The sequence below is a fragment of the Myxine glutinosa genome, chromosome 5 (assembly GCF_964187855.1).
Source record: "Myxine glutinosa chromosome 5, kmMyxGlut1.1, whole genome shotgun sequence".
NCBI classification, from domain to species: Eukaryota; Metazoa; Chordata; class Myxini; order Myxiniformes; family Myxinidae; genus Myxine; species Myxine glutinosa.
In genome coordinates this window covers 137,433,530-137,461,051 of record NC_136265.1, presented here as the reverse complement: position 1 = coordinate 137,461,051, position 27,522 = coordinate 137,433,530, and the positions used below count along the sequence as shown (strand labels likewise).

The following is a 27,522-nucleotide window of genomic DNA, read 5'->3' as shown; positions in this document are numbered from 1 at the left end:
CCGAGCGGTTTTGGGATGACCACGTCTGCACAAGTTACCGATTATACTCGAAGTTGACTAGTCGCGCTATGCTAGGTCAATGAAGGAACAGACACACGGCTGGGTTTCAAATGACACGACTCCAAGGGTTCAGTTCTCAAGACCTCCGGAGGAGATTATATTCGTTACGGAAGGTCAGATTACAGGGACGAGAGGGACAGCAAAGGAAGATAGGCACTTAGACACAACCTTATATTATTCCCAACAGACGACAGATAAACGGGACAAAGCTGACTCACACGGGGATTGATGGAAAGGACAGGCGGGTAGCGATGGCTCCAGGTGCACCTGGGCTCAGGGCAGGATCGACCCGGTCCGGTCCAGAGATGCGGAAGGTTGCACAGCGCTCGAGGTGGCGTCTTTTCGTCTCAAGCTGGGGGCGCATCTGACGTCACGTCCGCTACGTGGCCGCGTATATCCGGCGGGGAGTGACACGCCCTCGGCTCGTTAGCTCCGCCTCGTGGAATCGGCACGTTGCTTCTCATTGGGTGCGTGCGGGGGGTTTACCAGGCTCCGCCCTTGACGAGGAGCTGACAGCCAGCCCCTTTGTGGTAACCCCGTGGAGCGCATGGTCTGGAGCGCATTGTCAATGGCGGCTAACCGAGCCGGTGTCAGGACGCACACTCCCCCCTGCGCAGCGCCGTGCCCCTCTGTTGTTGTTGTTGTTGTTTGGGGAAGAAGATGGGAGGAGGTATGGGAAAGGTCCTAAACTCACTACTGGTGCCATATAATCACATTCTGGTGCAACGAAGAGTCATAATTAATGGAAACGAGTCCTTAACTGACATAGACTAAGAATAACTAGCAAGATGTCCGAAAGTTGTCTACGTGTGGTGCGGTGGACCTGGGCACGACATTTAATGGGGGAAAAAGGGGAAGGTCGGCTCTACTGGTTGTTGTTTACAGACAATGGGACTAGGGAATGGGGGATTGGGGATAGTTGGGGAGTATTGGGGAAATAGGGGAATATTTACAAGCGGATATGGAGGCCAAATTCCATATTCGCAACATTGCACCCTTCTCTACCCTCGGGGCGTCCCGACCCGATAAATTTTTACCTACTTTAGTGTGGCACGCAATGTAGTTCCCTCTACTATTAACTCTACCCTGAGTGCGACAGTTTTACAGATATTCACAAATGAGTAAATATGTCCCCCTGCGACGTTGCACCCTTCTCCTCACAGAAACACACCCACAGGATAACCGAATCCGGAAAGAATCCTCAAACTAAACATACAGCCGGTAGGGAGCATTATTTACACAAGACTACGCTGATATTTACACTACGATCCAGGACCTGTTTTTGGAGGAACACATGCAGATGTTATGCATAGAGAGAGCACGCTTGCCAGCATCGATACACCAACCCACGAGTGCTCTGTGGCCGACGGCCTTTAATAACGTGCAGAGCACCCCTTCCAAGCATCAAGCACCACCCCATCACACAGTGAGCACCATCCGGTGCACCAATAAAGTGTTTATAAATCATTGTGTGGTGTCGCAGCCGGCCGATGTTCTGCCGCTGGTCTTGCCTTCGTGTGGTGCACTTGGCCTTCTTACTTCTTTTCAAAAATAAAGAAAGGCGCCAACCGCGTCCATTTCTGTATTTTGGCCTTCAGTGGTGTCAACTATAAGTGGTTCACCTGTTTGGCATAGGTGCCACGTTGACCCATAGGTCCTTCCACGGGTGGTGCTTGGCCGCAAAAGAACTGCGGTCCATTGTGGGTAACCACAAACATTGCGGTCCGTATGGTGTATCGATCCAAGCAGCAAGCAGCGAAAGTGCAGGCCCACAACTGCGTAGCCAGCACCGCTCTCTCCTCTCTCTCTACCCCAAAGCCAGATCCTCGGAGGTGGGAGACAAAAAAAGAAGACAAGTGAGTAAGGTGGTAAGGGCGCAAAAGTGCACGCAATACAAGATGATGCACACTGGGGGCACATGGGAACCAGGTGAGACAGGTACGTTCCTATCGTACGCCCCCCCCCCACCAGGTAACCTACATGGCCCCTCCCTTACCCCTTACTGCATCCACAAAACACAACACTACCCATAAACATCTACTTTACAAATCAACAAACATCCCTACTGTCTTCCCCGTTCCTCCCATAAACCAAATTCGTCTTCTCTCCCTCCTAACCAATCAAATTTGCCATTTTCAACTCAACATCATAATTTGCCATCTCCAACTCAACATCATAATTTGCCATTACCAATTCATCATCAGTCCCTCCTAGGGAGGGAGAGATGGAATCACCCCAATGTCTCATCCACGTCGTGATGCGTCTCACAAATCCACAGCAATCTCATTTCCTGCTACAAACCAAGAAAACACAGGTGTGGAGTCATCATCATCACCACAGGTAAGTGGCTGCGTATGGTGCGACAGGTTCATCAATCCTAACTATTTCCTAAGTGACTTTAACAACTTTACACTACCCGGGGTCTTTCTCCGGCCAAACCATTGGCCCTCTTACACTATGGGTTCTAAAAACCAATTCCCATTGGCCAAACTGTGGTGCTCTTCAATTTGGGGTCTCACTCCCCCGATTCATCTCCCGGTGCCCTCGCACAATTTCTGGGCTGTGGCGTGTACCTCTCCCAGCGGGTCTACCCACCTGCACACCTCCACCACTGTAGTTGCCTCCGAGCTTACCTGTTCCTTACCCTAACCTATCTACCTGGGGAAGGCCCTCTGGCTCTCTCCCCACTCGGTGCCCTCTCTGGCACTGGGCTACCCGGGTCCGTCCTCCGGATCCTCGGGCCCCATCCACAACTCTACCGGCTCCCAGAGCCCACCTGCGGCCTCACCTGGCCGACATCCTCACAGTGGTGGAGTGCCCAATCAACTACACACACTAACAGGCTACACGCCCAGCCATTTCCACAACACTAATGCACCCATCCACAACACCATTCTGCAACCGCACCACAGATGCCAATATCCAACCACAATTTACCTGTACCCTCTACCTAACACTTACACTACCCGCCCCGGGTATCCGTGATGGGGGTCCACTCTTCCCCCATTCACACCTTCGCACCATGCACACCACTCCGTACCACTTACTCCAACTCTCTCCACACACCTGTACTTGCACACCTGTGCTCTCACACCTGGTGCCACCTGCATCCTTCTCTCCCCAAGCGCATTCGCGCTGATCCACAACACTCACTACTCATGCACTGCTCCACACACCCGTCCAGTTGCACACCTGTGCAATCACACCTGTTCAATTGCACACCTGTGCAATCACACCTGTTCAATTGCACACCTGTGCAATCACACCTGTTCAATCCTCACACACACGGCATCATCTCAGCTAACTACTCCCTTCTGAAACTTGCGCTTCCCAGTCGTCCCTTTAAACTATTGCGCTCCCTCGTCATTATCATCCACACTAATCTACCTGCGTCCCCACTACAGGTATCAGTCACTAACTAAACTTAACGTTACCTAATGTCAATCTCTTCTAGATCCCTACACACCATATCCTAACCCACCCGGGCTAGTTTTCACTGCCATACACCCCATAAGCTATTGCTCCTTTGCCCCCCCACATGGGAAGGATGGTGGACTTGCCATCCCACCACATCGGGGGTCTCTCACTACCAATTTTGCACATCAAATTTCAACAAATCAAAAATTTGCCAATCACTGCCCATCATCTGCCAATCACTACTGCCAATCCCTTGCCAATCATCAAATTTTGTTTTTCTCCAATTTTGGGTCCAAAACACTAACCTCATCACCCGTCTACTCACTAATGCCTCTCGGTGCGCCAATTCCTGTCCAAAGCCCGGCTTCGTAAAGCCAAGCCATGGATGCTGGTTGTTTTGTGCCGGCGGCTGGATGCGTCCGGCATTCGGGGCAGGGACGGGGGCTTACCCGGGCCGAGATCCCACGCACCACCTCGGCGTGGAGCCATCCAATGTCCCGATCTCGACCTGCCGGCGCGTCTCAACAAAACGTGGTCGCCATGACGACCCTTCCTATCCAGCTGCCCGCTCCACCTAGTGGAGCACGGACGCGGCCGTTCAAAGCGAGGCCCGGCACGCACCGAGGGCCCGCTTCGGCTAAAAGTCGTTCTAAACTCTACCCCGTCTAACGTCGATGCTTCACCTGGACGCTTACACCCCGCAGCCCGTTCCTTGCTCACACATCCAGCTGTGCCCATGCTCCTCGTACCTTTCCTTACACACCCAGGTACACCCATTCCACTCACAGCCTTGGTCACACACCTGACCACCGAACACTTTGGCACACATTCGTTGCTCGCACACCTCACCAATACACCTCTTCGCGCCCCCTCCTCTGTCACCTCCTCTGTGACAATCACAGGTGTGCTCTCATTCGCACACCCACTCACGTGCCTCACTACCAACTCCAGCGTGCATTCCCACTCACGCTCTACCATTCCAGGTGTGCATCCTTCCATCCCAGGTGTACATCCTCGCTCACCTGTCACAACCAACTCACTCTCCTTGTCACTCTCAATACTCTCACCACCACTCTTGACAACGCACTCACCCTTACTCTTGACAGCGCACTCTTTCCCCATGCACCTGTCCGTTACACACCTTTCTCGCGCACACTCTCCCGTTACACCCTCTGTAACACTCACCACAGGTGTGCATTCTTCCTTACTTTTGACAGCGCACTCTTTCCCCATGCACCTGTCCGTCACACACCTTTCTCGCGCACACTCTCCCGTTACATCCTCTGTAACACTCACCACACCGCGCTTCCATGTGCCCCCTCGCACACGCGCTACGACCGACTCACTCTCGCCAGCACCCTCACTCCTTGGCACGCACTTTTTCCTCACACACCCCAGAGTCGGACTTTCTCGCACACCTCCTTTTTCGCACACCAGACCTGTCGCACACTTCACCAACGGCCTCTCACGAACACCCGGGTCTATCTCGACCCCCAAGCTTATTAAATCCCCTGGCGCATCATACGCACGACCATATTGGTCACCACTTACACCGGGTCCTCTTCCTCTTCGCTTCTCCTCCATCACCTGCGAATCCCTCATCCGGTTAATGAGCACATCATCACGATCCAAACACAGACTTTGGACCAATTCTTTTATCTCCTCTTTTATTTCTTTCTTATCCCCTCTCCGTCGCTTCTTAATTTCGCTCATCCCTTCTTCCACTTCTTCTAGTTTCTGCTTCACCTCTTTCATTCCCCGGTACGTCTCCTCAAGCTCATCCTCTAAGGCTACCTTGACCGTTTCCATGTGCGTCCTCACCTGCCGGTCCTTCGTCTCCATTACCTCTATCACCTCGTCCAACCTCGTTGTCAGTCCCTCACGTACCATCTGACATTCCCTCTTTGTCGCTATTAAATCGTTTTTTATGTCGTTTTGTGTCGCTTTTAAACCTCCTAATACCGCAGTGTTCCTTTGAACCTGCTCCACTAACTCCGTTTGTCCCACCGTCAGCTGCTCCACCTCCTGCGTCAGGTCCTCTATGCCCCCTTGTAACTTTACAGTCCCCTTTCTCACCTCCTTCTCCATGTGCTCCTTACAGTGCCTCACCTCCTCGCGCACTCCTCCGACCTCCTCACTCACACCTCTTCTGATCTCCTCTCCCATCACTTGCATCTCCTGCCCAGATGCCACCCTCATCTGCTCCATTTCCTTCCTGTGAGCATCCAGTTTGGTTTCTACCCCCATTCTGACCCCCTCTATCTGCTGCCCCATTTGGTTAACTTCCCTTTCCGCTTGGTCCCTCATGTCCCTCAATTTGCCTTCCATGGTGTTTTCTAACCCCTCTAACCCTTTTTGCATCCCTTCCATTTGATTCTCTTGAGCGGCCATTCTGTTTTCTACCCCCATTAACCCATGTTTCACCCCTTCTATCCCATTGTCTAACCCCTCTAATTTCTTGTCTAATCCCTCACCGGTACCCCTCGCTTCGTCCCTCATTACCCACAATTGCTCACCCTGAGCATCCATCCGGTTCCCCATTACCCCCAATTGCTCATTCTGAGCCTCCATCCGGTTCCCCATTTGTCCCATACTGCTTTTCAAACCTCTAATTTGGTCTCCCAATTGCTCACCCATTTGTTCCATAAGGGCCCTCATTTGCAGGATAAAAAGGTTCGAATCCACCAGTGGCGCCACTACGGTCGCGGGCGTGGACGCCGCGGCCACCTCGTGCATGACAACGCTATTTTGCGACCCTGCCGCCCTCACTGCTTCGCTCCCCTCTTGTCCCTCAATTTGGTCCTGGATCGACCCTACCTCACTCTCCTCTCCCGGACCCCAGCTGTCTTGGTCTGCCATAGCGCGACTTTCAAAATTCGGGTTTTTATACAACAAAACATATTTCGGCCGTTATAATTTCGCGCGGGAAACGCGCTCCGAATCGATTCTAATTGTTACAAATTTGGGCCTAATAACGCGCGGAAAACGCGCTCCGAATCGATTCTACTTGTTACAAATTTGGGCCTAATAAATTTAGTCCCGGGTTCGAATTCCACTCCTCGACACCCATTGTTACAGACGTGGCTTGGATGTTATTCACCGAGCGGTTTTGGGATGACCACGTCTGCACAAGTTACCGATTATACTCGAAGTTGACTAGTCGCGCTATGCTAGGTCAATGAAGGAACAGACACACGGCTGGGTTTCAAATGACACGACTCCAAGGGTTCAGTTCTCAAGACCTCCGGAGGAGATTATATTCGTTACGGAAGGTCAGATTACAGGGACGAGAGGGACAGCAAAGGAAGATAGGCACTTAGACACAACCTTATATTATTCCCAACAGACGACAGATAAACGGGACAAAGCTGACTCACACGGGGATTGATGGAAAGGACAGGCGGGTAGCGATGGCTCCAGGTGCACCTGGGCTCAGGGCAGGATCGACCCGGTCCGGTCCAGAGATGCGGAAGGTTGCACAGCGCTCGAGGTGGCGTCTTTTCGTCTCAAGCTGGGGGCGCATCTGACGTCACGTCCGCTACGTGGCCGCGTATATCCGGCGGGGAGTGACACGCCCTCGGCTCGTTAGCTCCGCCTCGTGGAATCGGCACGTTGCTTCTCATTGGGTGCGTGCGGGGGGTTTACCAGGCTCCGCCCTTGACGAGGAGCTGACAGCCAGCCCCTTTGTGGTAACCCCGTGGAGCGCATGGTCTGGAGCGCATTGTCAATGGCGGCTAACCGAGCCGGTGTCAGGACGCACACTCCCCCCCGCGCAGCGCCGTGCCCCTCTGTTGTTGTTGTTGTTGTTTGGGGAAGAAGATGGGAGGAGGTATGGGAAAGGTCCTAAACTCACTACTGGTGCCATATAATCACATTCTGGTGCAACGAAGAGTCATAATTAATGGAAACGAGTCCTTAACTGACATAGACTAAGAATAACTAGCAAGATGTCCGAAAGTTGTCTACGTGTGGTGCGGTGGACCTGGGCACGACATTTAATGGGGGAAAAAGGGGAAGGTCGGCTCTACTGATTGTTGTTTACAGACAATGGGACTAGGGAATGGGGGATTGGGGATAGTTGGGGAGTATTGGGGAAATAGGGGAATATTTACAAGCGGATATGGAGGCCAAATTCCATATTCGCAACAATATATATATATATATATATATATATATATATATATATATATATATATATATACACTATTGGCAATATTGAAAAAATTGTTTAATTTTGTTTATTTCAAAAAAAAAAATTCAAAAAAATTTGTTTAAAATCTCAACTCGAAAAAAATATATATATATTTCCTTCTCTGTTCTTATTCATTGTTCTTATTCGTTTATTCGTTGTTCTTATTTGTTCGTTCATTCTTCGATCACGTGTTTCACCACCATTTCCATTTTCCATTTCCCCAGATAGTTTTCACTGCTCAATTTTAAAATGTTTAAACTTTCCCCTGAAGTACTGTATTCTGTCGTATAGTATAACACCTTTTTCTTCTTCTTCTATAAAAGGATGCTTTTGACTTGCTCACCAAATCTATTCATTCCAAAAAAAAATTCCATCTCTTACAGTTCCTCTTTTCTACATTCCCGAAACTCTCCTGCACTCCACCCCTCCTCCAGCGTCCTCAAACGTATTTTTGACTCGGTCACAAGAAACTCATTTTGCAAGAAATGTTCGTTTTCCATTAATCGTACACTTTCTAAAATCCAATCTCACCCCTCCCCTCCAAATCTTTCCCCATCACCCCTCCCCTCCAAAACTTCCCCATCACCCCTCCCCTCCAAAATTTCCCCATCACCCCTCCCCTCCAAATCTACCCCCTTGCCCCTCCCCTCCAAATCTTCCCCATCACCCATCTCTTTCAAATTTTCCCCCTTGCCCCTCCCCTCCAAATCTTCCCCATCACCCATCCCTTTCAAATCTTCCCCCTTGCCCCTCCCCTCCAAATCCTTCCCATCACCCATCCCTTTCAAATGTCCCCCCTTGCCCCTTCCCTCCTAAACTGCCCCCACACCCCTCCCCTCCGAGACTCTCCCTTGCCCCTCCCCTCCTAGACTCCCCTCTCACCCCTCCTCCTCCTCAAAGCGTCCTCCCCACTTCTTCCTCCTTCAAACTTTCACCTTCATCTCCCCCAACCTTCTGCCTCGCTCTTCCCCCTCCTCAAATTACACCTCACTGTGCCTCACCCAATCACCATCAAACCTTTTATCCACCCCAAACTTCCCTTTCTCCAAGCTATTCTGAAATCTCTGACACACCATCAACAACTCTCCCTACCTCTTCCTCCTCTTCCACATCTTACCCTACTTACCCTACCCCTCCCCCCACCCCTGTTCTGTATCCGATGCTCCCCCTTCCTCTTCATTAACGGTATGGACCTCAAACATCCAGGGCCTTCGCTCAAACTTGACTGATCTCTCCATACAGGTTGCTTCTGACAAACCAGACGTCATCTGCTTAACAGAAACTTTCCTCCTTCATGATGTCTCTGATTCCTTGGTATCTCTCCCAGGTTACTCCCTCCTCTGGTATGATAGACCTGTGCCTCGTCCTGGAGGTGGGATTGCTATCTTTATAAAAAAAACTCTCTTCCTCACTTGCCCTGCACTGCCCTCTCTCTACTTCACCCCCAGGAATACCTCTGGCTACGGCTACCCCATTCGCTCCCACCTTTTGTTCATATGTGTGTTGTACCATCCACCAAACAGTGATGACTCCATCTACATCTCGCTGTCTGATAATATGGACCAACTTCTATCGACCCATCCCAACTCTCTCTTCCTCATATGTGGTGATTTCAATTGTCACCATGCCAGATGGCTGGTTGTGGGTACCTCTCTCACCAGCCATGGCTCCTCAGCAAAGGACTTCTGCGACTCACTGGGACTGACACAATCTGTCAATTTCCCGACCCGGATCTCAGTCAATGGAGCATCTTCTCTTCTGGACTTGGTTATGACTAACTTCCCTGAAAATGTCTGCTGCTCTTCTTCTGCTCAAATCGGCTCATCTGATCATGTGCTTGTTGAAGTGGACATCTCTCTGGCCATTCTCAGAGAGCCTCCTCTGCATCGATGAGTCTGGCATTTCACTCAGGCCAACTGGCACGGTCTTCAAGCAGCCATCAATCATCTGGACTGGTCTCCCATCTCTACCGCCTCTGACATCAACTCATCCTGGAAATTCTTCCAAAGTAAATTGCTCTCTCCCATGCACAGATTTATCCCATCTCGTCTTCAGTTGCCATACCCTTTCTCCCGTCCATGGTACACGGAATCTTGTGGTGAGGCTGTTGCCCAGAAGCAACTTGCCTTCATCTCCTGGAAAGCAAATCCAACAGAAGGAAATCTCATTTCCTTTCACAAAGCCCGAAACAAGTGTGTGTCCACCCTCAGGAGAGCCAGGAAACAATATCTCTCCATTCTCAAGACCAAACTCTCTTATCTGTCTCCCTCTTCCAAATCCTGGTGGCGTCTGGTCAAATCTGTTTCTGGTGTTTGTTCCCCCTCCATCTCCTCCCTCACCTCAAACGGCTACACAGCTGACTCCGCACGTGAAAAAGCTGAATGCCTCAACTCTGTGTTTGCCTCTAAATCTTGTGTCCCAAACACATCCCTCTCTGTACCCACCATGCCCAGTCGTACCCAGCTGCTCCTGGACTCTGTGTTCTTTCCTCCTGACAAGGTGGAAAAGTTTCTGTCAACCCTCGACTCTGATTCTGCAACTGGACCTGACGGCATCAGCCCACGGGTCATAAAATCCTGTTCTTCCGCTCTTTCACTCCCTCTCTCTGTTCTCTTCACCCTCTCTTTTGCTCAAGGTCATCTGCCATCTGCTTGGAAATCAGCCAACATCACCGCCTTGCACAAAAAAGGTGCAAAAACAGATCCCAGCAACTACAGACCAATCAGCCTTCTCCCAATTATCAGCAAAGTCATGGAATCCATCATTGCTTCGGATAAGAAATCTTCCCTCTTCTCCAATGGCTTGATCTCTGATCATCAATTTGGTTTCAGACCAGGTCACTCTACTCTGGACATGCTGCTTCTGCTTTCTCAACAATGGATGGAGGTCCTCAATGCCAAACAGGAAATTAGAGCTGTCTCCCTTGACATATCACGTGCCTTCGATACGGTCTGGCACCCCGCTCTGCTCACCAAACCCTCCTCCTTTGGTATCCATGGAAATCTCCACGCATGGCTGGCGGACTTCCTCTCTAGTCATAGTGAACGTGTGGCCCTGAATGGGTTTCTCTCATCTCCTCTTCCTGTTCAGGCTGGAGTTCCCCAAGGCAGTGTTCTGGGCCCTGTGCTTTTTCTGGTCTTCATCAATGATCTCTCTGACTCTCTTGAAAATCCTCTGTATCTCTTTGCTGAAGACTCTACTCTCTGTCGCTCCATTCCTCATCCCTCAGATCAGCAGTCTGCAGCCTCCTCACTCTATGCAGACCTGGACAAAATCACAGACTGGGCAAACAAGTGGAACATGTCTTTCAATCCTGACAAATCTCACACTCTTATGATGTCTCTCCGAAAAGACCGACTGGACAACCCTCCCATCCACTTTCTGAAAAATCCTCTCCAAGAAGTTCTGTCACTCAAGCTTTTGGGTCTCACTATCTGCCATGATCTTTCCTGGGAAAACCACATTTCAAATCTGGCCTCCAAAGCCAGTCGCCGACTGGGCATCCTCCGTTGTGCGAAGTCCTTCTTTGGCACACCTGAGCTCGTCACCACATACAAGGCTTTCATCCGCAGCTCAATGGAATACTGCTCTCCCCTCTGGGCTGGTGCTCCTGCCTCACACCTAGCTCGTCTTCACGCTGTTGAAACCAAAGCGTTCAGAATCATTGGAATCTCCCGCGATGAAGCTAACTCCGAGGGCCTTTCACTCACTCACCGCAGGCAGGTTGGTGGTCTTTCCGTCTTCTACCGACTCCTCTCCGGCCTTGCCCCCCCCCCCCAGCTCTCTCTGGGCTCTGTCCCCCAAATATTCCTCCAGGTCGCACAAGATCTGCCTGCAACCCTCATATGGTTAAACTGCCAAAATCAAGACTCTCTGCTCACCTTCACTCCTTCATTCCTCTTTTCTCCCGCCTCTGGAACAAACTCCCTCACTCTCTTCAATCCCACTCCTCCCTCCAGGTCTTTAAAACAGCTGTTCACCACCATCTCTTATCTTCCCCCATCAAAAACCTTGATCTTTATTACCCCCGTTAAAACACCCCAAATCCGCCTCTTTAAGTCCCCAACTTCTATCCTGAAATTCCTAGAAGTGTTCGTTTGCTTTATACCGTGTACTCCTCCCACCTCCCCCAGCCCTCCTTCCACAGATCTGCCGACGTCCCTGTTCTCTTCTGTTGTTGTGCCTTGTGTGCTTCCCGTGCTTCCCTCTCCCCCTCTCTTATCTCCCGCTCCCTTCATTGCATGTTTTATGTGTCTGTGGATGTTTTCATGTTCAATGTGTTCGCTCTTACACGAGCCTCGATTCTGTGTACAAAAATAAATAAATAATAATTCAACGTCTTGTTGATTTCATCCATCGTTCTACCTGCCTGCCAATGCAGATCGACACCAACCTTCACCAGCAAGACTAGTTCTTTATTCGAAGATTATTTGATTGGTTGAGTATCAACGATAAGATTATTTTTGCACCGTACAATTTCAGTCAAACTCCTTTGCCTTTTATAGTAAGAATGTAGCAAAGTCCATTGATTTATCCCTGATCGAAGCAGACATTCTGTGCATCACAGCCACTGAAAATAACAGACAACTTATGAGTGTATTTTTGTCATTGTCGCACCTTTCACCAGGTTCATGTCCAAGCTATTATAATTAACAATGGCTGTTCCTTCCTGCCCTGTCCACAGATGCAACGGATGATGAAATCCAGTTAAAGTGTGGGTTTTCCCTTGAGAAAATACATGGTAAGACAAACACACAACTGTATCAGTCAAACTCATATGTGGAATTAAGTGGGAAATATTGGCTATTCTGGCATAAGTAGTAGAAGAAGAAGATGAAGAGGGAGAAGAAGAAGAAGTAGAAGCGGAGGACTACGACGAGGAAGAAGAAGAATACAGAAAACAAGCTCAAGCTTATCTAAGAAAAGAAAGCACAATTTGAGCTGACAAAACAATGAACTAAACCATAAGTGTTCTTCTTCTTCTGCTTCCTCTTCTTCTTCTTCTTCCATATACCAGAGAATTTTGCAATAACCTTCTACAATAACCCTGCAATTTCTAGAGTGTTGAATGATTCAAAACCATTCAGCCTTGAGCATTGCTTGCTCACCACATTATTGAATGAATCCTAAGTTAAGGGTAAATGGATTGAAGAAGTGACACTACAATCCAGACATTAACCATTCATCTTGTTTCTGAGCAAAGCGTATCACTCAACACGGCCATTGTAACCTAAAATGGGACACAGGCCTTTGTGTAAATTTTTTGTAGAACAAAATGCAAATGAATAAGTAATCTTTTCAGGAATGGGACGTTCCCATAGTTGAGAAATAAAAATGTGAATTCAGAAAAAGTTTTATGAACTTGACACACCAGGCATGATGACGACATGAATATCATGCACAAACCACTACATGTTCCTTGTACGTGTGATCCACATGATAATTGCAATATATAAAAGTCTACAAGTGTGTATGTGGCACGTCTGATTAGAATCCTTGAGTTTGGCCACACCATTTGTGGATTGTCAGCTGTGGTGGCAGGTGCTTCATACAAATGCTAATAAACACTCCATAAGTCACTCGAGTCTGCGAAAAGGCCACAAAAATAACACATTCGTTGTAAATGATAAAAAAATTCATATTTTGTTTATATACGGTGCATACATGAATGTGTTCCGGCAGATTGCAAGTACAGTGCCTGTCTTTCTGGGAAAAAAAAATGTGAACAGGAAGGAAAAGACCAAACGGAGATTGCAGGTCAGTTCACATCTCGATGTCCATGTCATAACATGAACACAATCCTTTTCAATCTCATGTATAACTTTTGGTCAATTGATACAATGGAATAGTATGCTAGCCTTTGTGAAGACTAGTGTTACATTCAGAGTTCATAGAACACCTTACCCTGTGCAATCTTCAGGAAAAAATGCATGGGACTAGTCTTTGAACTCTTGCTTTGCGTTTCCAAGCACAATCTGCACCAGCTTTGTTCATGAACTTTGAATAACAAGTGAGATGGCAAACATACGAAGCCGATGGGACAAAGGGAACAATCCAGAGCTGAACCTTTTGTCAACTCCGCCTGCAGAGCGCACAGCAAATTGGATTGGTGTAATTTAAAACAATATAATTTAAAATGAAAAGCTGACATGTCTTGAGTCAATAAGTATTCAACCCCTTTGCTATGACACTCCAAATTGAGCTCAGGTGCATCCATTTTCCTTTAATCATCCTTGAGATGTCTCCACAACTTAATTGGAGTCCACCTGTGGCCAATCAATTGATTGGACATGATTTAGAAATAAACACACCTTTCAATATAAGGTCCCACAGTTCCACAGGCGGTGCATGTCAGAGCAGAAACTCCACCATGAGGTCCAAGGAACTGTCAGTAGAACTCCGAGATAGAATTGTGAGAAGGCATAGTCCTGGGGAAGAGTATAAAACAATTTCTAAAGTGTTTGAAGCTCTCAAGAGCACAGTGAGCTCCATCATTAGGAAGTGGAAAGAATATGGAACTACCCAGACTCTTCCTAAAGCTGGCCGTCTGACCAAACTGAGCAACCGGGCATGAAGCACCTTAGTCATGGAGGTGACCAAGAACCCTATGACATTCTGACAGAACTACAGAGTTCCTTGACTGAGATGACAGAACCTGCCGGAAGGACAACAGTCTCTGCAGAACTTCACAAATCTAGGCTTTATGGGAGAGTGGCCAGATGGAAGTCACTCCTGAGAAAAAAGCACATGACAGCACGCCTGGAGTTTGGCACATGAAAGACTGAGAACAAGAGGCAAAATATTCTGTGGTCTGATGAGATGAAAATTGAACACTTTGGCCTAAATGCAAAGCGCTACATCTGGCGCAAACCGAGCACAGCTCATCATCCATCTAACACAAACCCTACCGTGAAGGATGGTGGTGGCAGTATTATGCTATGGGGATGCTTTTCAGCGGCAGGGGCTGAGACTTATAAGGATAAAGGGAACAATGAATGGAGCCAAATACAGGCAAATCCTTGAGGAGAACCTGCTTCAAAGTGCAAAAGACTTTGGACTGCATTGAAGATTTACGTTCCAACAGGATAATGACCCCAAGCATACAGCCAAATCAACACTGGAATGGCTTAAGAACAAGAACGTGAAAGTCCTTGAGTAGTCCAGCCAAAGCCCAGACTTGAATCTCATTGAGAATCTGTGGAACGACCTGAAGATTTCTGTTCACTGACGCTCCCCATCCAAATTGACAGAGCTTTAGCAAATCTGCAAGGAATAATAGGAGAAACTCCCCAAATCCAGATGTGCAAAGCGGATACAGACATACCCAAGAAGACAGGAAGTTGTAATCGCTGCCAAAGGCACTTATACGAAGTATTGACTCAGGGGGTTGAATACTTACGTAAATTTGACATTTCTGTATTTCATTCTTAATTATTTTGCAAAAATTTCTAAAATAAAAATTCCACTTTGACATTATGGGATATTATGTGTAGATCAGCGACAAAAAAAATCCTAACCCTAATCCATTTTACATTCAGGCTGTAACACAATAAAATGTGAAAGTCTCGGGGTGTGACTACCTTCTGAAGGTACTGTAACCAGCGCCGACCTTCAGTGGTGGAGGTAAAAGCAGCAATGAAAATTTAGTTTGGCTGCTTCCCCACGATGATTGTACAAATAAGGCATGCAAATCAAAATATCACCAGAAAAGGCAGAAAATCAAGTTTACAGAAACCAGCAAGAATGAGGAAATGACATTGAAAATGAGAAGACAAAAATTAATTTGTTGGCAAAATTAGCAGTCGAATATTTTTTTATTGCGGCATATACATTGCATTCCAAGTTTTATTCAGTTCGAAAAGAAACTTTTGTCAAAGCATTCACCAGGCCAAATGATGTCACGGCATTCCTGGTCGGCGGAGCCTCATGCCCATTCATCACAATCCTTGATTTGTCTCCATTTGTCTCCATGTGCCCAACAGCACCAACAGCATGGTGCTGTTGTTGGATTTGTCTCCATTTATTCAGTTAATCACAGGAGTGTTGTTGTTGTTAAATGTCCCTTGCGTCCTATCAAATCCCATACCACCACTCGTCCTAGACGCTAGATTAAATAATAACGTCCATGTGACACATGGACACTTTTCCCCTAGTCACTCCTGGATTTGACCAACAATGTTACATGAACCCTGATCTTGTGAATTTTTATCCCTCATTCTACCTCAGATTGCCAGGCAGACCAGTGCATAAATGGAAAGATTGAGTGTGAAAAACCTTTGGACAAGTACCTTTCCAACGAGCAGAGTAAATATGATCTTTGTCTTTTTGTCTATCTGTGCAATTTCTCCATTTGATTGGTGAAGAATCTTTCACCTACATTACTGCTCTATTACTGGTTTGTGTAAAAAGCTTTAATCGTAAAACTTCATAATGTTCTACGTTACAGCATCTTTCTCTTTTTCCCAGGAGTTCTTATTTTCAGATTTTTCTCCTATTCTTTTTCAGTTTGTGAAGGAAACAAATTTTCAGCTGTGGACGGACAGTGTATGAAGAATCATCGCGCCTCGTTAAATGATCTCATAGGTTTTCATTGCTCAGCACCTCACCACATCCAAATAACTCAGTTGCTCAACCTCTCATGAGATGCACAGACATGTTATCAGGGATTTCAGTTTTTACAAATATCAGCATTACTTCGGGAATCTGGGCAAAGCTGGATGATCTATGAGCCAACTTATGTTCTGAAATGTTCAACATTCTTTGTGTATGCATTTAACATTTTGTTTGTTTGTTTCATCCACAGACTGTAAAACTACAGGTTATCTGGAGGCAAAGAAAAAATGTTTTAATGATGAATATCATGGAAAGATTCAGAAAGAGGGTGAGGCTGGGAAAGGACTAAAGATGAACAAGGCTTTTTTGGGAGGAGGAAAGGGATATGAATGAAAGATGTCTCTAAAACCTTGTTATGCACATGTCGTTTATTTCAATATATATGTGTGTGTATATTTATATATATACAATGCCCTCCATAAGTATTGGAGCAAGGAAGTAAAATTTGTTATTGTTGCTTTATACTCAAGTAATTTGGATTTGTGATCAAAGATGAATAGAGGCAAGAGTACAGAAGGTCAGATTTTATTTATTGGTATTTATCTGCACATATATTTCACAATTGTAGAACAATAGTACTTTTTATGTTGACTTCCCCAATTTTAAGCATAAGCATTGGAACAGATGACTGACAGGTCAGGTGTTTCTTGTTGCTCAGGTGTTTCTTGTTGCGTTGATCGTTCACACATAAAAGAGCTGTGAATGTCCAGTATTGGTTTTAGACTTTGTTTTTTGCCTTGGGGGTCAGTAGACTTAAACCAACAAGAAGACCAGAGAACTGTATATGAAAGAAAAGCAAGCAATTTGGAAGAAGAAAGAACAGAATAATTCAATTAGAACCAGAGCACAACAACTCGGCATAGCAAGTACAACAATTTGGAATTTCTTGAAAAATATAGAAACCACTAGTGTACTTAGCAATAGGCAATGGTCAGGTTGACAAGAGAAAACAACTGCAGGTAATGACAGAAAATCATCAGAGCTGTGAAGAAAAACCCCAAAGACACCTGTCAGTGACATCACCAACAACCTCCAGAGTATGGGTTTTAAAATATCACAATCTACCATTTGCAGAAGACTTTGACAGCAGAATTACAAAGGTTACACCGCATGATGCAGACCTTTCATCAGCACCAAAAATAGAAAGGTCAGATTCGAATATGCCAAGAAGTACAGAGGTGAGTCAGTGAGTTCTGGAACAAAGTTTTATGGACAGATGAGAGAAAGAGCAACATTTACCAAAGTAATGGAAAGGCGAAAGTGTGGAGTAATGAAGGAGCTGCATATGATTCAAAGCATACTACCTCATCTGTGAACCATGGTGGAGGTGGTGTCATGGCTTGGGCTTGCAATGCTTTCTCTGGAACTGGCTCACTCATCTTTATTGATGATGTAACTAATGATGGCAGCAGCAGAATTAATTTGGAAGTGTACAGAAACATTTTGTATGCCTATGTACAAGAAAATACTTCAAAACTCATTGGGCGGCACTTCACCATGCAGCAAGACAATGACCCAAAACACACCGCCAACGCAACCAAGGGGTTCATCAGAGGAAAAAGTGGAAGGTTTTAGACTGGCCAAGTTAAGCTCCTGATTTAAATCCAATGGAGCATGTATTTGACTTGCTGAAGAGGAGACTTAAACCCCCCCCCCCCCCCCCCCCAAACAAGCAACAACTGAAAATGGCTGCAGTCTAGGCTTGGAAAAGCATCTCAAGGGAAGATACCATGAGTTTAGTGAAGTCGCTGGGTCACACACTCGATGCAGTTATTGCATGCAAGGGATATGCAACCAAATATTAAGTGACAAATACTACTTTAACTTACTTTAAGTTAATCTGTTCCAATACCTATACTTACCTAAAATGGGGGGACTGAACATAAAAAGTGCAATTGCTCCACAATAGTAAAACATATATACATAGAAATACCAAACAATTTGCAATAATAACAAATTTGACTTCACTGTTGCAATACTTATGGAGGGCACTGTACGTATATGAGGGTTCCTGACATAAAAATATGTTGAAAGAAATTACGATCGACTTGTAATGAGTTTCTGCTATTTTACAGCTGAGAAAAAATTTGGAGAATCGACATGCAGTGAAGCCTTAGGTGAGAGTTCTTTCTCTTTTAATTCAAAGTGAGGCCATATAATTATCGGTATAGAAAACCTATAATACAAAGTGATTAAGCTTAAATATATTTCTTTTGAAGCCTCACTGAAATATACTTAGCTTATATGAGGCACATTTTACTCTTCATATTAAATTCATTGCTTTGTAGCCGATCATTGTTGAAGGTGTTGACAACAGAAATACAATCATCATCAAAATACCGTACACCTCTTCTGATACGGTGCCTTAAGTGTCCCCATTGTTCTTCGCTAGATTGCTTGCACCTGTATTTTCCTTTAGACATGGAACAAGGAAAAAGTCACTCAGTGGCATATCGGTACTGTGGAATTCTAAGATGCTTGAGCGTTAAATGTTTTGGGATGACTAAACTTTGCATTAGGCACTTAACCATCATTTATTTTAGCTCTCGCACAAGCCTCGATCTGGTATCCAAAAAAAATTAAAAAAATTGTGCTTTCAAAGTCTTTGTAATAATTTCCTGCTGCACATATTTTTAGCTTTCCCTTGTATCTTGTATTATTTAGTTGTCCTGGAACTTTATGGTAATCACTAAATATTCCCCTGTGCATTTCATTACCTCCGCCGCCACCGGTGGACGGAGGTTAAGTTTTCACCGCTGTTTGTCTGTATGTTTGTTTGGATGTGAGCAGGATGTCTCAAAAGGTTATGGACAGATTCAGATGAAACTTGGTGTACAGGTTGGGTGTGTGACAAAGACAAGCTGATTGGGTTTTGGTTAAAGTTTGGAACCAGATCCAGCCTATCAGTGGGATACAAAACGTAAACTGTATGCACTCAAATGAGTACCGTTATAGTTTTAAATTCTGTAATTATTTACACATGCTCTGTGCATGCATCTCTGTGTGCTAATTGTTTAATTCTGCATTTCTTTAAAGTAAAAGGTTTATGGTATACACCATGTGTTGGCTGTTAAAAGTGTATTTATATTCTTTTTACTTACAAAAAAAAACTCCAAAGCAAAAGAAAACAAGAAAAAGAGCAATCAGAGATTGCAAACCCTCGCCAGGATGTATTTTCAGTGGGTTTTTTAAAAGGCTTTTGTGTTAAAACAAATATGGCGGCCGAACCACGTGACTGGTGACGTCATCATTTTTTTTTCTAAACCAATTTATTCCTCGATTATACTCAAGAAATTTAATCTTGATCAGATGAAATTTTATACTTGTCGAATTATGACGTCATACTGGAGGCACCTATGACATCATCATTAACATATTTTATTCCCCATGGAGAGTTATTTACAATGAGCCATGTCTCAATTTTTTCTATTCAGCCCTTTCAGAGATATAGAGGTGCAACGTTTTTCGGTTTTTCCAAGATGGCGGCCGAACCACGTGACCTATGACGTCATAATTATCAATAAAAATTATACAGGTGGCGTTGCACCTATGGTGAAAATTTCCTGTCAATCGGGCCAACGGTTGCAGAGAAAATCATGTTTATTCTGTGCAGACAAACAGACAGACAAACAAAAAGACAAACAAACAGACTCAAATGCAATACCCTCTCCTCTGGCGAGGGTAATGAAGGAAAGTAGGCCTCAACATTTCGGGCAGCATGCTCCGCCCATCGACAGGAGTTTAAGTAACGAAATGGCCCCAGTCGGCCATCTTAGATCTGAACTCGAAATAAAATGATGTATACATGTAAGCCATCATTCGTTATCCATGTGCCAAGTTTGAACGAGATCGTTAATTGCATGTACAATAAATTGTTGAGGACATGTTTAACATCGGGTTTTACAACTAAAATGGCCGCCAGTCGACCATCTTTGATTGAATCGCAAAACAAAATGATGTGCATATGTATACTGTGATGTATGGTCTTTTTGCCAAGTTTGAACAAAATTGGTCCATACATGTCCGAGATATGGCTGCGGACGGACGCACGGTTAGACGAGACCCGATTCATAAAGCCCCCATTTCCGAACCAGTCCAAAGGGGGCTAATAAAGGATCAATCAGTGTTTTATTCGGCAGTCACAAGGATGTGAGAATCCAGCAGCCATTTCCTCTTTTGTGTGTGTCTTCTTAAACAAGAGTAAAAAAAAAACAATCAGAATATAAATATGTAATGCCAAATACTTAAAGTTATGCCTCAGTGTTTTATGGCACCATGTTTCTTTTAAATAAAAAACACACAATCCAAGTTCAGGGTAAATTGGTTGGGTTGCCGCATTTACCACACCAGATATCGATGGTTGACGTGTTTCTGTGTGACTAACATAATGTGTACATCACTGCAGTATGCACTCTGGATAGCTGCTACGATGACATCAAGGACTGTCTGCAAGAATACCATCGCAACATGTCCAGGGACCCTGGTAGGTATAAACAACAATGCCGATGCTAAATACGAAAGGCTTAGGCTTGTTGTGCCACACCCCACACAGCCAATATCATGTAGGCCAGTGACTGTGTGAGCATGTATAAAATACTTCGCAAGTTTTATATTTCACTCTAATAAACACACATTTAAGTGGAAACATCTAACAAACTCATGCCAACTTAAGAGTGTAAGATTTGACTCACTTGACTTAGAAATCTTATAAATCACTCACAATTTTCTGACTTAGAAATCATTCACAGCATTATGTTGTTGCCTGAGATGTTCATCTTGCAATGAAATTCGGATATTATTCTGCAACAAAAACATTTTCACCAGTCGTCTGAAATTGTAAAAACCTTTTGTTGCTCCAAACAATTGTTGCTTTGTTGTTGTTATAATAAAGAACTTAGAAGGTGGATGTGAACATCAGCGGAGCTACGAGTCGACTCTTGTAAACTTGTAAACATAGTCACTGACTTATTTAAATATTTATTGTTTTTTAATTTTTTACTCTCCATAAAAGCTGCCAAAAAATCCTCATGCCATTGTCCTACATTCATTCATTCATTCATTCATTCATTCATTCATGTGCAGCACCTGGCTGCTAGCTACATAATCTCTGGGTGACAAGATCTCTTGGTATCCTTGCAAACAAGAGTAAATCCTTTGGGCCAGTAGCCAGGAGCCAAAGGCTTTACCTTTAACCATTTTTGATTGACTAGTTGGCCTGTTGGTCCGTTATACCAAATTTTCATTGGTATTCACGGCCTTGTAGCATACCTGCCTGCCAGACTCAGGTGGGTCTTTTGGGTCATTGACTTTTGGGTCCTAAGGGACGTTTGGGTCTTCTGGGTCCTTGGGGACTTTTGAGTTATCTGTTTTTTTGGCAGGTATGCTACTGTTTTTTTGGGGTACTCGGTGACTTTTGGTTCGTCGAACGTTTTGGTCATCTGGGTCTTTTGGGTCCTTGGGGACTTTTGGATTTTCAGGGACTTTTGCGTCATCTGGGTCATCAGGGGTCTTTTTGGTCTTCACAGATTTTTTTGGGTCATCTGGGTCTTTTGGTCTTAAGGGACTTTTGGGTCATCTGGGTCTTTTGGGTTCATGTGGCCTTTTGAATCTTTTGGGTCCATGGGGACTTTTGGGTCATCTTGGTTTTTTGGGTCGTCTGGGTCTTTTTGGTCCTCAGGGACTTTTGGGTCATCTGGGTCTTTTGGGTTCTCGGGGACTTTTGGGTCCTCGGGGACTTTTGGGCCATCTGGGTCTTTTGGGTCATCAAGGACTTTTGGGTCATCTGGGTGTTTTGGGTCCTCGGGGTCTTTTGGGTCCTTGGGTTCTTTTGGGTCTCAAGTGTTAAAGGGTATTCCAAGGTCTAAGGGGTCTCAGCAGTCTAAAGGGTTAAAAGGTACATTTGAATAGTACGTAATTAATTAATAGACGTCAAAAAGTATGCCCCCCACACACACACACACACACACACACACACACACACACACACAAAACACACACACACACACACACACACACACACACACCTCATCCATTTATGGTCGATAAAAAATAATTATCTTTTTTTATCTTGTAAGCAATCATTGATTGTCAATTATTAATATGTGTGCATGTGTAATTCGGCCATTGGCTGCCAGACATGCTTTTAATGAACCCTTTTTGATTGATTGATTGATACCATTGTTACATATCAGTATGCAATGCCAATAGAAATGTCGACATGACATGATATATTAATATACGGTATATGATTTTTCCTGTTTTCCAGGTAAATACAGGAAGTTTGACCTGGAAGAATGTGCTTTTGTGGCAATCGGCTATCCTCACAGTAAGTTCACGGCTGGAAATGGCATGCTCTGGCTCGAGTTGATCTGCTTTTGATTATGTCTAAAAAGTAATATTTTATCCGTTGTACTGGACAATGATTTACAGCTAGCACAGATAGCACACTGACGTGTTGGGTCGACATTGGCAATAGATCGATAAACGGTCAGAACGGTCGCAAGCGGATTTCCGGTGCCGGTCCCAAGTTGACAATGTGGTGTCAAAGCGATGTTGATTTCATGGTGTAAAAAGGTGTAAAATATGGCGTGAAATATGGTGTAAAAGCTATGTGTCCGTGACGGTGTTTAAAACCCACAGTTGGGCCAACATCTGTATGTTAGCTGAGAGGAGACAAGTTTGTCCTCAAATCCATATTATAATTTTCCTTGATTGTGTGAATGAAAAATGACTGAAATTATTCGATTATTAGATATTAATGAAGGGTCAAATGAAAAAGCAGTAAATAATGAATGTTGTGAGAATTAATAAATTTCCAGAATATATTCTGTTATTGTTGTGGCTTGATGCAGCAGATGGAAGTTAACTTCAGAGTAAACAATGATGCATCTCGTGGCTCTTTCTCGTTTTGTTGCTCTTTAACGGCAACTATTATCCCACCTTGTGGGATCGGCCAGGGGAAGCTTGGCCCAAGTCTTTCACGAAACGGCCTGGCCAGGCCTGGCATTCGCCTAGTTAGGGCAGGAATTTGGCCGATACTCGCCTACTTTTTGCGAAGGACACCGTGGGCAATCCATTGGGGGGTCTTGACCAGGAAAAAGGTTAAGAACCCCTGTCTAGGCCATCCTGTCAACTTGAATAATTTCCTACAAATTCCCACCACAGTCTACCCAAAAGATGGTCGTGTTTTAGGAACGAGGTGTGTCACCGCGCTCAAGTGTTTGTGATAAAGCTGTTACTCGTCTCCTCTCAATGAGTTTGGTTGTAGTTGTTGCACAGCAAAACAAGAGAAAAATGACCACAGTGTGGTCACCAGCTGCGACGTGTAGAATCATGAGGATATCCGTTGCAATATGCGCTACCAAATTCGACCAGTCATTAAATTATACGCATGCACTGGCGTCTTTTTGTCTTTCAGTTCTGGTCTTGTCCTTTGTTTTGCGACGCAACATGCTTCATAAACTGATTACATATAATGTATGGACGTGAATGTTATTTCTGTTAATGTTAATTCATTAATGTTATTTATTAATGTTAATTCTGGGTGGCAGAGGGATAATTTGAAACGGGCTTGGTCGGTGGAGGAAGTCCGAGTGTATGCGCATGCGCTATTCAATAATTACACCTAATTTGTGTCAAGTTCTGTGAAACGAGATTGATATGAAAACATTCATGTTGTCTTTGTTGCTAAATTTATTCTGGTTTCTTCAAACAAATCGCGATTTTAGTCCGCGATGGTCTTACCTCATACCAACGCACGTCCGAGTGTATGCGCATGCGCTATTCAAAAAGGCACCCCAACAACAAGAACAACAACGCGGTCCTCTCATAGAGCTGCTCGTCGCAGCTAAAAATGAAATTGCTCCTCACACTGCATGGGCTGACTGAGTTTACTGGGTGTGATGAAAACTTTTGTCCAATTAGGAGCCAGATGAGGTCAGGAAACCCCTTTTAAAGCCTAGCAGATGTACTGTACTGATACAAACTTAGGTTCTCCTTGTTTTTAACCTCATCACCGTCACACCTTGTCCCATCCTCACCCGTGGACAGAATGTGAAAAGTTTACGCAGTCCAAAGAAAACTCATGTGCAAGCGAGCTTGATAAATGTCACAAAAAATGTCCTGTGGGATCAAACACTGGTGAGTTAAATGTGAACCTGCCATCCAGGTCACTTTCATGATCCTACACTTGCAAATAAATAAGATACAATAAACTGAGCATTTACTACTTTGAGTGTGGTCTCCAGGTCTGATTGCGGGTGCTGTGGTAGCAGTCGTGATCATCATTGGACTCATCCTTGGAGGAATCTACTTTTATCGACGCCGTAAGTGAACTGGGATTGCTTTCACACACGGCCTGTTAGCGGCAACCATAGCTCCCGAGCATCCAGGCTTAATCGCGAGTCTAACTTGTTTGATCGTGAATTAAGAGTGTTTGTGTGTTAGCATCTTGTGAATCCACACGGAGTGGATCACTGAAATTACACACTGACTTTTGACCAGGAAATCAATCAAATCTCACTTCTTTAAGCCAAAGAAGAGTATTAATGCAGCGGCTTCTTGAAAGGTAGTTGTGGTACAAGTTGATGAGTCTGTTTGCTTTAATCTTTTGAATAATCATCGTATATTGGAAACACTTCTTTTTTTTAAATAAATGTAGAGTCGATGCTTGTGGAAGAGCTAGAACACATGAATATATCAGGATGTAACAGAACAAAAAGAGAGAGGGGGGAAACACCAACACCAGAGTTAAAGGACTCGGCCAAAAGGTCAAATGTCGGCATCACATCAAATCATCAAATTTCACCCAATTGAGCTGAGATTTAAAGAATTTGCATATTGGGTCACTGAAACCTATTGCTTTTGAGGTCAAGAGGCCAAAGTCACCTAAAATCATCAACTTTTTTTGGTTTGGCTGTTTTCATCATGTTTTGTATATGGAAGAAATCGGAATACAAAGTGAACATGGATGGCCTTTGCATTTTCAGATGCTTTCTAGTTCTAGTTTGAATTACTTTGATGAGAAACATTTTCATTTTTGCAGAATACATTTGCTTATTGCTCATATTCCTTCTTCCCCTCTGGTGGTTTTATGTCTCACACCTTTACTCTTCTTCCTGTATTCCAAACCACCCTCAGGGAATTCGAGAAGAAGACACGAAACTGCTGCCCAGAAGTTTGGAACTACCAATGATTCAGCCTGAAACTTCACTTGATACTTGTCGATAAAAATACTTGATACTTCAGCCTGAAACAGTAGGATGTTTGGATGCTTCATCTTATGGAAGAAAATCTCTCATCCCTGTAGAAAGTGTAATTTTCAAAGGCAAAGAGAATGATAAAAACTCAGTCAACAATAATGGTTTTTATGATCATCCCAAATATTTCTAAACTTTTCACAAATTAAAAGCAAGAAGCCAAATGTTGTTTTCTTTGAGGTCAAAAGTTCAATGGTTAAGGTTTCATCCGATTGCCATGAAATTTGAACAGTGTTTGCATCTTGGATCACTGAAACCTATTGATTTTGAGGTCAAAACGTCAAAAGTCGCCAAAAATCGTCCTTTTTGAGGGGGGGGGGGGGGGGGGGGTTCGCTGTTTTCATCATGCTTAGCTTATGGAAGAAGAAGAATAAGTCTTAAGAGGAAGAGCATGCTTGCTTACTACTGATTATTACAATTTACCTTTGCAAGGTTTTATAATGTACGTGACTGTAAACGCAGAAAAGCAGATGACGTAGGGAAGTAACTTTCTGACTTGTCACAATGGAAGTAAATATTTCAAAGGTAACTGACAGTCAATAATTTCAGTAATTGATTAAAGAATCCCCTTTAAAAAGTCAATTTGTAGAAGCCTTTTTAACGATCGAATTGTATATGCTATACGTGAAGAATAAACAAGAAAACCCAGACACAAGAGGTGACTTGGCCCATTAGGCCCATGTCATATCCACATTCCCAAAAAGCCAGGGTCACAACACTATTCCCATGCCTTTTTTTATCTTCGATAACTACACACAAAAAAATAATTATACATTCCCACATGATACTATCGGAAATCTCCATATTACAGATATCGCAACTCAATCACACCTGGATAATCCTAAGCGAGCTAATCCATCATTCCTGCCAATATCCCTGTGACCTCCTCCGCCAGGTTGCTTCTAAGCACTTATCCAAATCCAGTTTGGACCTACCAATGGTACTCATAGTAAGACCAAGAGCAAAAGTAAGAGTGTGTGCTGTTGTGTTGTGAGAGCTGATTGTATTGTCTTCGATAATGCCAATAACCATCAGGTTGGTTTGTTAGGAATTCCCATCTGCTGAGAGCCCACGATGCTTGGATCCCAGGCTAAAATTCCAATTGTTATTTGTTTATTGTCTACTAACATTCCAGCTTGCAATTGATGTCTGCTTACATTGCTGTCCTGCATGTGCTGAATGATTCGTGTTTGTCATTACGTGTGTGTGTGTGTGTGTGTGTGTGTGTGTGTGTGTGTGTGTGTGTGTGTGTGTGTGTGTGTGTGTGTGTGTGTGTGTGTGTGTGTGTGATGCTGATCGGCTAAATGAGCATGGTTACCTGATCAGCAGTGCATTGTTTCTGTGTTTATACTTTTCCTATATTTTTTTTGCATACATATTTGCTTCGACGTAGAATTTTTGTTGGAAAATAATTTGCTTCACAACTTAAACATTTGATTTATCTCTTGTAAATTCAATAAAATAAAATACAAATTGTGAGTCAGTCCAGCAGGACCTGATTTCCTTTTTGGTTAATGATGATGTCATGCAAGTGTGATGTGTTTTTTTTATGTCTCCGCCCCCGAAGGTGGCCGGAGGCATTATGCTTTCGGGTTGTCCGTCCGTCGGTACGGGCTAAACCTCGTTTTTCTCAGCAACCATATGCCCAATTGAGACGAAACTTTCAGGGTAGGAGTGACACCCATGCAGAATGTATTCATGATAATTGTGATGTCATAGGTCACGTGGTATGGCAGCCATATTGGATTAAATGCAAATAATTAAAAAATCATTTCTCGGAAACCACTGAATGGAAAAAGTTGAAACTTGGCACATTGTCAAGTACTCCCAATGGGGAACAAAAGCATGATAATGATGACATAATTGGTGAAGTGATATACCAGCCAAAAACGTTTGAATCGAATTCCTTATCCTAAAAATCTGAAATTGCATGCACACGATCTATGACCCATTTGTATTTAAATATTAAATTTATGATGTCAT

General features: G+C 44.5%; 1 protein-coding gene across 2 annotated transcripts in view; it reads left to right on the top strand.

Moving 5' to 3' along the window:
• LOC137427000 (uncharacterized) overlaps positions 1-27,065 on the top strand; it is a 29,015-nt gene extending 1,950 nt beyond the window's left edge. The window contains exons 2-12 of one of the 2 annotated variants that reach the window (XM_078778776.1): positions 12,354-12,410; positions 13,352-13,426; positions 15,896-15,973; positions 16,175-16,252; positions 16,473-16,550; positions 18,358-18,399; positions 20,688-20,765; positions 22,548-22,607; positions 24,332-24,421; positions 24,529-24,606; positions 25,421-27,065. In XM_078778776.1, the coding sequence (XP_078634902.1) occupies positions 12,354-12,410; positions 13,352-13,426; positions 15,896-15,973; positions 16,175-16,252; positions 16,473-16,550; positions 18,358-18,399; positions 20,688-20,765; positions 22,548-22,607; positions 24,332-24,421; positions 24,529-24,606; positions 25,421-25,485 (779 nt within the window). In that variant the 3' untranslated portion in view covers positions 25,486-27,065. The remainder of the gene's footprint in view (positions 1-12,353; positions 12,411-13,351; positions 13,427-15,895; positions 15,974-16,174; positions 16,253-16,472; positions 16,551-18,357; positions 18,400-20,687; positions 20,766-22,547; positions 22,608-24,331; positions 24,422-24,528; positions 24,607-25,420) is intronic. The other variant, XM_068116093.2, reaches the window with a different exon arrangement.
• The last annotated feature ends 457 nt before the right edge of the window (positions 27,066-27,522 follow it).